General features: G+C 48.5%; 1 protein-coding gene across 1 annotated transcript; it reads left to right on the top strand.

The window, feature by feature from the left end:
- Positions 1–6,119: 6,119 nt before the first annotated feature.
- On the top strand, positions 6,120–9,631 carry LYZL4 (lysozyme like 4). The gene is made up of 4 exons (XM_005891073.2): positions 6,120–6,258; positions 6,363–6,512; positions 7,160–7,238; positions 9,562–9,631. The coding sequence occupies exons 1-4, from the start codon at positions 6,120–6,122 to the stop codon at positions 9,629–9,631; spliced, it is 438 nt and encodes a 145-aa protein (XP_005891135.1).
- Positions 9,632–11,229: the final 1,598 nt, after the last annotated feature.

The raw sequence follows: 11,229 nt of genomic DNA, 5'->3' as shown, positions 1-11,229 counted from the left end.
TCCTGGAGTCCCTTCTCCTTCATCCTTGGAACTCACGGAGGGCTTATTATGGACTAGAACTTTCCACACAACCTGATCTGATGAAGTCAGCACTACTTCTATCCCCATCTTGCAGACAGAGAAACTGAGGTTTGGAGAGTGAAACATCTTGTCTTAGGTCACACAGCTATTAAGCAGCAATGTCAGGACTCACCCAGGTCTTCTATTCCCAGAGCATAGCAGCAGTAGAGTAAGGGTTTAAGAGGATGCTGGCCTCGGGAGTCAGACAGACCTGGGGTCCACCACTCACTGTTGGTGTGACCTTGGGCAGGCTACCCAGATCCTGAAGCGCTGGGTCCTCCTCTGTAAAATGGAGCCATTTCTCAGGGCTGTCGGGAACATAACAAGCCGTGACCTGTATAAGCCATGCCCCAAGGGCTTCCCAGGTGGCGCTAGTGGTAAAGAACCCGCCTGTCAATGCAGGAGACATAAGAGACGAGAGTTTGATCCCTGGGTCAGGATAACCCGCTGGAGGAGGAAATGGCAACCCACTCCAGTATTCTTGCCTGGGAAATCCCATGGATAGAGAAGCCTGGTGGGCTACAGTCCACAGGGTTACAGAGTTGGACGTGACTGAAGCGACTTAGCACTCCTACACAGCACACACCAGACCCTGGGCCGCAGGAAAGGTTCTGGTGGTCTCCACATTGCAGTACTTCCTGTGGGCCCATCTTCTTTGGCACTGGGCACAGATGTCTAGATTGTAAGTCATCTTTTCTGTGCTCTCATCAACTCTTCAAATGGAAAGCAATTTCCTCCAAGACAGAAAAATGCAAGTATGAGTATGAAATGTCTGTGGATGTGATTTTTTGGATTCATGGCTTCAAATTGGTTTTCTTTGCTTCAAGAGGCCTTGCTGTAAGAGGCAGTGGATTCACTGGTGCTTGTCCATGGATGGAATTAAGTGTCGATCAATGGAAAATGATTGTGTTCAAAGCACGAATAAGTAATTACCCCACTGAAGTCATTCATTCATTCATCTACTCATTCATCCATTCATTCATTGCCTCTGTTCCCTCTGACCTTATGGGTTTACTGAAGACAACTCAGCCTGAACCCCCCAACAACAGACCAGGCTGTCTCTGTGGCTTGTTTCCCATCACGCTGGGGGCTAGAAAGATGAGAAGGTCAGGGCTCAATCTCATGTGTATCTCATGTACACAAGGAACTCCTTTTTAGAAGCTCCACACCCAGGACTTTCCAATTTTAACTCTAAAAGTCCCACATCCCTAGAAATCCCTGCATCCCAGACAAATGCGGACAGTTGGTCACCCAACCCCAACCACATGGGTCTGGGGGATGCCCTTTCTTTTACAACCTGACAGCTCTGTGCCTTTCTGCCTCCCTTCTCCACGGAGGGCCCTTTAGTGTGAGGTGGTTCCTGCTGGTTTTTCTCATCTCCTTTGTGTCCCAAGCCTCTGGGATGGGAACCGTGGCTGCCTCCCTCCAATGCCGAGACTCAAGGTCATGGGTCTCCTGCTGGCTCTCTGCTCAGCGTCTTTCTTGGCTCAGCATCTCTCCTTCCATTTCAGTAGCTGAGGGAGGCTTTGTCCTACACGGGAAACTAGAAGACTGTTCATAAAAGAGAACACCTCCTCTTCCCTCCCCCTTTCTGCAAACACACTTTGCCTCAGACAAGCGCTCAGTGAGTAGACAAAAGTGGGGCTGTTTTCTTTCTGATGCCATTTCAGATAAAGTTTTAAAATATTCTTTGAAACTAGGCAAGCAACACCACAGCTAAAAATGCTTGGCTTTGAAAATAAACCTGTGGCAGATTTACACAGATCCTTTGAATCTGTCAGAGATGCTTTCAGCAGCAAGTACAAGTGTGGCGAAGTGGGGGCTCACGCTGCACAGCTTTGTTTTTCTTGCATAAGAAGTCTAGAGATGGGCAGCTGCCGACAGTGATTCAGGGATCAGGGGTGTCAGGCTCTGATTATCTGTGTCATTTTCTATGTCCTCTCATGTCAAATAACAGCATCATGCCTCGGATGGCTAAGTTCAAGGGGGAAGCAGGGTGGCCTTGAATGGGACACTCTCTTTCCTTGTTTCTGTTACCAAAGGGAAATCATTGCCAGAAGCACTCTCGCCAGTGGGTTTCCCCTTACATCCACTGGTCAGAACTAGGTCATATACCCATCTGGAGGCCAGGGACAAGGGCCACCTCCTTTGCAGTTCAGTGCCAATGCCTAAACACTGCTGCTGCTGCTAAGTCGCTTCAGTCATGTCTGACTCTGTGTAACCCCATAGACAGCAGTGCACCAGGCTCCCCCATCCCTGGGATTCTCCAGGCAAGAACACTGGAGTGGGTTGCCATTTCCTTCTCCAATGCATGAAAGTGAAAAGTGAAAGTGAAGTCGCTCAGTCATGTCTGACTCCTAGCGACCCCATGGACTGCAGCCTACCAGGCTCCTCCATCCATGGGATTTGCCAGGCAAGAGTACTGGAGTGGGGTGCCATTGCCTTCTCTGCCTAAACACTACTGAGGTTCTTTTAGGGAGGAATGGTTTTGGCTGGATGACCAAAAATGGATTCCCAGACTTCTTTGGGCTCAGAAGCCCTGAGCTCTGGTCCTGGTCCTATTTCTGTCTTTCTCAGATATGAATAATGTGGTGAACGGGATGCTCCTTCCCCAAGCCCTGATATGGCCTCTATGGGCCACTTGCAAAGACAGCAAGGAAGGTGAGCTGGCAGTGAGGGTTTCTGCGTGAGATTGGCTCCATGGCAAGAAACACTTGTGAAAATAGGTAAACTAGATCATTCCAAAGTGAACTTCTACCTGGAATGTTCCTGAGTGTTTACAGGATTGACTGGCCAGCATCTGTTCTTATCTCCAGGCATTTTGTATGTTTGTGTGCAGACACTGTATAGATATAGATGCAGATACTGACACAGATACAAGTGTAATTATAGACTGTGTTATTGGGTGATGTCTGAAGAGCAGATGGATCTCCATCTGCTGGGGAAGGCTCAGGAGAAGTTCAGCTCAGGCCCAGGGCTGGGGAAAACTCAGAGACCACAGCCCTATGAGAGCCGGTGAGACTCAGGGACTCAGGGCTGGATCCCCATCCCCGATTAGAAGAGGCTGAGCCTGGCCCCATTTCAGGGACCCTGGCTCCTGTAAGGGACTTGAAGCCGCCAGATCTATCTAACTGTTGGATTATAGGTGACAAATGATCTTTACAGAAACCAAAGCTGTGATGGAACAGCTGGCATGATCCCCCTTACATGCATATCTCTGTATTCTGGAGCTAAATGTAGCCTTCCTGTACACTCAGGTGTTCTCCACTTGTGGGAGAAGGGATTCCAGCAGCTTTGCTGGGAGACTTGGGACCAAAACCCAATGACTGATGCCTGAGTCATCAAGCCTGGGGAAAAGAAGATGAGTGGTGAGTGTGCTGGTGTGTAGCTTTCCCTGTAGGGCATGAGTGGCATATAAGATCATGCCATCTCACTGCTGTCAGGGCTGAGCCTAATGCCTTGGTTAGAGTGCTGCCACCCAGATTTCTCCACATTAAAGCACATTCTCTGCGCACCCTCCCTCACCACCTTTATAATTAATACAAGCCGGGGGCGGGGGGTGGGCGGGGAAGGAAACCACATCCAGTTAGTTCTAGGACTGCAGAAGAGGATGGTTTCACAGCACACCTTCTCAAAGCAAGCACATCTCTGTCCACTCCCAGAACCCAGAGAGTGTCCAGATAACAATAAGCTCATATAATATCCACTCCCAAGGCTACAATTTTCTCCCCTGATGCAAATTCCATTCAGGTCATGGCCAGTGAAGAATGAGTGATGATGCATTATCCCTTGGAGAGGGATTATAGCATCAGAGCTTTCAGGGATCCCAGGGACCAGCTAGAGTTGCTCCCTTGGAAACGCTCCCAGAAGCAGAAGGTGGATGTCTCATAGTAGAAATGACCATAACCCTCATGCCTCCAGTCCAGGCCCCCTGGCAGAAGCCTTGTTTGTGGGTAACTCCAAATGATGTAAACGGAGAGATTATCCTGAAGAGTCTGGGTGCACCAATGCAATCACATGTAGCCTTAAAAGTGGACACAGCAGGGGAAGGACAGGCTAAAAGAAACTGAGAAAGTATCATTGACATATACTTGCATGTCCAGTGTCACCTACAACGGCAGGCAGATTCTTTACCACTGCGCCACCTACGAAGCCCTTAAAAGTGTATCTACACACACTAGCACGTGTAGAATGGATAGCTAGTGGGAAGCTGCTGTACAACACAGGGAGCCCGGCCTGGTACTCTGTGACGGCCTAGAGGGGTGGAATTGGGGTGGGGGGTCTCAAGAGGGAGGGGATATATATAAATAATTATGACTAATTCATGCTGATGTACAGCAGAGACCATCACAGCATTGTAAAGCCTCAAAAAAAAAAAAAAAAAAAAGTGGGAGAGGAAGCAGAAAGTGAGTCCATGAGATGCAACAGTGGAAGGGGAGACAAGTGAGATTCAACGTGAAAGAGGGTTTTCAACCACCCTTGCCATCTTTGAAGATAGAAGACGGAGGTAGAGCCTAGAAAGGCAGATGGCCCCTAGCAGCTGGAAATGACCCTCAGCTGATAGCCAGCAAGGAAACAGAGATCTCAGTGCTACAGCTACAAGGACTGTAGTCTGCCAGCCACCCAGATGAGCAAGGGAATGGATCCCCTTTAGGTCCCCTAGGAAGGAGAACAATATTGCCAACACTTTGCTTTCAGCCTGGTGAGCCCTGTTAGACTTCTGACCTATAGAACTTCGAGATAATACACTTGTGTTATTTAAGCTGCTAAGCTGAAGATAACTTGTTATAGCAGCAATAGAAAACTAATACAAATGCGTTGGTGACCAACTGATCCCTGTGTCGGAATATTCTGGTGCATAGCAACTGATGTCATAGAAAAGATTCCAGAAAAGCAGGTCAGGAAGAAGGACTTACGGTTTGGAAGCTTTTGAGTGAAGGCAAATGGATTATCAAGGCAGTGAAAAGTCCAGAGAACAGAGTGTAGATAGAGCAACTCTCCTGCAATAAGGGAAAGGCTGCCACAGTGGCTGCTCTCCCCTTCCTCTGAGGAGGCACCAAGGGCCTCGGAAGAAGGGTGAGTGAGGGTATCTTGGGCAGGAACTGGGACAGGCAGATTGATCCCTGGCTGCAGGAGATGCTTATCAGCAAATTCACTTACTGCTCATCCGATGACAGTTCTGTTGGGAAGAGGAGGTTTTTATTCATTCATTCATTCATTCATTCACTCATCAAAGATTCACTGTGGACCTACTGTGTCCCAAGGTCTGTTCTGAGTTCTGAGGATAAAGCAGAGAACAAGACAGGCCAAGTTTCTGCATGCCTGCCGCTTATACTCTGACAGGGGAGGTAGACAAATGAATGAATAAATGAACAAGGACCTTTCTGAAATTTACATATATTACGAAAGAAAACGAAAGCTATTTTCTGTGATAGGGCAGTGGGCAGGTGATCCTATTTGAGTTGGTGAGCTTGTTTGAGCTGAGACTGTGAACAGGAAAGGGCAGGCTCTGTGGTGGTTGGGTGAAGAGCAGATGAAGGACCTGTGGTAGAGATGAGATGGGCATGTACAGAGAAAGGAAACGTGCAAGGTGAATGTGACAGTGTGAAGGTGAACGAGGGGGAAAGAGGTGTGAAAGGAGAGGCTCTCTGAGGCTAAGGGACTTCTCTGCCATTTCCAGTGAATCAGTGGCATGTCTGGACTGGACCAGGTCTCCCTGTGAGGACAAGAGACAAGGTCCCTGGAGTTTTGTTTGTAGAAAATCTGGGGTCAAGACAGGATAAAGGTTAAGGCCACAGCTCAGAATTTGTATTCCAGGATAAAAAGCAGTCGTGGAATAATCCAATATGACAGTGGCCATTGTGCTAGTCATGGCGGGACTCTGATGAACTAAGTATTATGGTTAAGTCAGGAAGGCCTCTCCCTTTTCTGAACATACTGAGTTGTATACCCCCAGACCCACAGCACCCTTCTCTTCTGCCAGGGTCCCTGCGGTCTCAGTGGGGATTATTTGTGACTCCATCCTCTCACCTAGCAGCCAGCACCCTGAGCTTGGGAAGATGAAGGCGTCTGTGGTGCTGTCTCTCATTGGGTACCTGGTGGTTCCAAGTGACACTGCAGTTCTGGGGCGCTGCGTGGTGGCTAAGAAGCTCCATGAAGGAGGCCTGAGTGATTTTGAGGGCTACAGCCTTGAAAACTGTGAGTGGCCCCTCTCAAGCCTCCTCCTCACCTCTTTAACCACTAGCTCCTTTCCAGGCTTCCCCAGTGCTCCTCTGAGCCACACCCTGTCTGTTCCATCTTAGGGGTGTGCCTGGCTTATTTTGAGAGCAAGTTCAACCCTATGGCTGTCTATGAAAACTCGCGCAGTGACTTCATTGGCTACGGCCTCTTTCAGATCCGCAACCATGACTGGTGTGACCACGGCAGGAACCGCTGCCGTATGTCTTGCTCTGGTAGGTCCCTCCTTCCATGCTGGGGGCTGTGGAGGGTGGAGGGCAGCCACGTTGAGCTCAGAGGGCTGCTTTCCCAGTGACCAGAGTTTACAAGTTTGGAGCTGAAAGGAGGAGGGCCTGGTGAAGGCTGGGCTGAACCAGATCCAGAGTGGGGTCGCAGGAGGCTATGCCGCACTGCCCAGAGTCCACAGGGAGAGAAAGCTGTGGGCTTGGTGGCCTGGGATGCAGCAAGGGAGACTCATGTCCAGATGGGCAGAGGAGGAGGCAGGGAGGAGCATGAGGGGTAAGACCAGGCAGCTAGTATGACTGACACTCTTCCTCAGGGGGAGCAGAGGCTGCCACTTTGACAGGCGGAAGTGATCACTGGGAGAAGACAGGCCTGTAATGTATACCTCACAAGAAGATGATGTGTGTTTATCTCCAGAATCCAATGGCAGAAACATGCAACTGTCTGTAGTAGAGGTGGTATGGGGTGTTGTGATGAAAATACGGTAGAATAAATACCCTGAAAAAACCCTCCTACTAGATAAAATGTAAAAAAAGGAAAAAACCCTCTCTAACGTGAACTCCTGGTAGCTCCCTTGACATCACTCTGACTTAGCTGCCGAATGGTGACGTGGTATCATTCCACTTCATTTTCTTCACAGCTTTACTGAATCCAGATTTAAAGAAGACAATCGAATGTGCCAAGACAATTGTAAAAGGAAAAAGAGGGATGGGAGCATGGTAAGTAGCCTGTGTTCCTGACTTTCACCCACACATCAGGTCCCATTAGTTTGTGACTTTAGATGGGTGGTGGTGGTGGTTTAGTCGCTAAGTTGTGTCCAAATCTTTGTGGCCCCATAGACCGTAGCTCACTAGGCTCCTCTGTCCATGGGATTTCCCATGTGAGAATACTGGAGTGGGTTGCCATTTCCTTCTTCAGGGGAATCTTCCCAACCCAGGTATCAAACCCACATATCCAGCAGTGCAGGTGGTCTCCTGCATGGCAGGCAGATTCTTTACCACCGAGCCACCAGGGAAACCCATCATATTGCTTATGTCCTAGAGAACACATGGAGAAGGAAATGGCAACCCACTCCAGTATTCTTGCCTGGAGAATTCTAGGGACAGAGGAGCCTGGTGGGCTGCCGTCTATGGGGTCGCACAGAGTCGGACACGACTGAAGTGACTTAGCAGCAGCAGCATCCTATGCAGGGAGAAGGCGATAGCACCTCACTCCAGTACTCTTGCCTGGAGAATCCCATGAACGGAGGAGCTGGTAGCCTGCAGTCCATGGGGTCGCTAAGAGTGGGACACGACTGAGCGACTTCACTTTCACTTTTCACTTTCCTGCATTGGAGAAGGAAATGGCAACCCACTCCAGTATTCTTGCCTGGAGAATCCCAGGGACGGGGAAGCCTGGTGGGCTGCCGTCTATGGGGTTGCACAGAGTCGGACACGACTGAAGCGACTTAGCAGCAGCAGCAGCATCCCATACAAGGCACTAAGCCAGGCATGTAGGTTATACCTGAGCAAATGAAACTGAGTCCCCACCTACAGGGTTTATAGGGCAGTGTTGCTTTTACATGTCTCATACATTTCCTAGTTAGATGTGTAGCAACCAAGATGGAGCCAAGATTAAGATGAAAGATTGTAAAGAAATCAAACCATGTTTTTCTCTCTGCTGGAACAGTGCCCGGAGCAAAATAACCTATATTAAGTTTTTGTTAAATAAATCATAAAATAGAATTGTCATTTTTAAAAAATACTTAAGTGTTGGTCCTTCTTGAAACTTACGTTGATATGAAAAGTGAGATAGGGAATCCAGATTCGTATTTTTCAAATGCTAGTCGGTAGTCTTGACATCACTTATGCCTTAACCCGTTTTCTCACTAATAGATTGCATTTTAAAGAGGGAATCCTCTTGTTAATGTTAACTGTCTTCTGAGTGTTTGAAATATCTTTCATACATAGTCTTGACTTTCCAGTTAATTTGGAAGCTTGGCTGGCCCCCTAGGGTAAGCACTAATGAGATAAAATCATCTTTGTTGTGTGGCACTAAGTAGAAACGTGTTGGGCCAGGCTGATCAAGGCTTCTCACGTCCTCAGAATTCCCAGTGGAGTGAGCTCTTGTTAAGTTAATAAGCTGCGGTGGCTTTTCCAAAGCTCAGATCAGGCTGCTCTGTGAAGCTGGTGTGGACAGGATGGGAGAAGACCCAGGCCACCCCTCCTTCCTCCTCATCGTCCTCAGGAGTCCCATCTGCAATGCCTGCTCAGGGCTAAGGAGGGTGCTGTGATTTCTGCAAATATGTCTCTGCATGCTCTCCCTGCTCTTTGCAGCCACGAGGGGCCAGGGGACCCCAGCCCCTGTTCCAACTGTGGGACAACCTACCATGGAACCTCATACCTGACCAAGGGATGAGATGAACTAACAGGATGTCTAACGGTCTGCAGCTGGCCTGGTGACTCCAACAGCTTCTGGGATAAGAGAGGAGGACGTGGGGTCTGGAAGCTGGCCAAGGGGCTGGAAATAGGCAGGGTCATGTTTACAGACACCTGGGGAAAAGGGTAGAGAAACTCAGTCCAGCTGACTTAGGGTTGAAGGTTGAGGAGCTGGAAGGAATTTTGGAAGGTGAAGGGTGAGACAGGTGCATGGAAAGGTGGCCCTGGCTCGGGTACAGGAGTTCCCATTTCAGAACTAGAATCTGCCAAGTACTCACCACATATGTCACAGAATTTCTCCGATGCTCCCTTCAGGGAAGTTAAAAATGCCTTGCAGGACTGGAGAAGGATTTCACAGTTCACAGCTCAGCCTCCCCATCTCACAGTGTGGGGTTTATGAGAAAGGGGGTGTTGTATAGCTGATGGAGGGAGCACTCGTGCTCACGCCTGCGAAAGTTGGAGGAACCATGGAGAGAGACGTACTTGGGATGCACAAAAGCCTTCAGAACTGTGCCCACTCAAATGCTCCAGGCATCAGGCAAGGGGTGTAAATGGGCAGGCGGGGGCTGAGCTGCAATATAGGGAGCCCCCTCTGGTTCACTCTCCCCGGTCTTCCTCCCTGTAGGCCCTCTTGGACTCTCAACTGCCAGCATTCTGACACTCTGGCACGGTGGCTGGACGGATGCAAGCTGTAGTTGCTGGGAAAGCCCTCGCCATACTTGCCGCTGGCATCTTCCTAGTGGAGATGCTTTCCTGCTTCACTGCCTTTACTTATCCTGTTGATTATCCCACTGCTGGATGCTCCAGAGGGAAGACGGCAAAAGTTTGCTTCGTTTGGGGATGCAGGATGCAGAATAAACTGCTAGTTATTCAACCTGGCCCAAAGGGCTCTGCTTGTCTTATTGTACTGTGATTGTTATGGTGGACATCATTATTCACCATTAGCATGCTTCCTTATTGTTCCTTATTCCTTAATCTCAGGTGAAGGACTGCCCCCCCCCCCTCAAACACTAACTGCTGCTTCCCAAGTAGGGAGATGATGGTACAATTTTTTAATTTAAAACTAGTTTTATTTATTTTGACCACACCCTGTGACATGCGGGATCTTAGTTTCCCGACTGGGGATTGAATTTGGCCCCCTGTATGGGGAGTGTGGAGTCTTAGCCACAGGGAAGTCCCTTCTTGCACTTTTAAAATTAAACAACATACATTTAATAGGTAAAACTTGGAGAGTACAGAGTCATAAAGAAGGAAATTAAAAATGCTCATCATCCCCCCACTGGAAGCAGAAGTTTTCATTACTGTTATGTAGACACAGTTGAGGGTACCGTGCAATAAGGATGGTTAGTGTTAGTCTGTTCATATGCCCTTTCCTACTTGGGGGTGGATGTGGTCATATTTTTTTCCATATAAGCTTGAACTCCTACTGTGTACACAGTTCTGTATCTTGCTTTTTTTCACTTCATATTTGTGGTCTAACATTTCCAAAATTGAAGGCAGGAGGATAAGGGAATGACAGAGGATGAGATAGTTGGATGGCATCACCAACTCAACGAACATGAGTTTGAGCAAACTCCAGGAGCTGGTGAAGGACAGGGAAGCCTGGCATGCTGCAGTTCATGGAGTAGCAAAGAGCTGGACACGACTGAGTGACTGAACAACTACAATATTTCCATGATTTAGACGGGGATCCCAGCACTGTTTTTAACAACTGCATGATCTCCACTTAGTGGACAAACTATAATGTAGTTTACACACGACTGTTTATACCCGCTCTTGTTACTCCGTTCGATCTATACAAGAACAAAACAAAATGATGTGACTGAATCATGGCCACCTGAAAGTCAGGCAACACTGAGAGCAAGTCAGCCCTTCGTTTTGTTTGCATCCTGGTCTCTTTCAAAAAGCTGAAGAAAGAGCTGCAAGTGAGAATTTCAGAGGCAGAACTTCTCCTTAATCTCAGCTTTGACTGATCAGCTTAATCAGTTGGTTTTGTATGGCTTCCCCCACCTCCAGGGAAAAGGGTGTTTGACAGTTCCTGCCCACACAGCACGAATCATACAGTGAAATTCCTGCTGGCAGCCTCCCTTGCTGTTGAGGTCACTGAGAAGCTTTGGAGACCGTGAGAGCTCCTCATTGAGCTGGGGACACACACCGTCTCCAAGGGTGGGGCTGCATGCGATAATGCACCTGATTTCAACCCAACTTTAACCCAGACATTAATGACCACCTACAATTGATTAAAACTATCTCCTCAAGAGCCACATCCATTGGGCTGCCGCCTCCTTCCAGC

This window comes from Bos mutus, chromosome 22, assembly GCF_027580195.1.
Source record: "Bos mutus isolate GX-2022 chromosome 22, NWIPB_WYAK_1.1, whole genome shotgun sequence".
In the NCBI taxonomy this organism is placed as follows: Eukaryota; Metazoa; Chordata; class Mammalia; order Artiodactyla; family Bovidae; genus Bos; species Bos mutus.
This window is presented reverse-complemented; position numbering and strand designations above follow the sequence as displayed.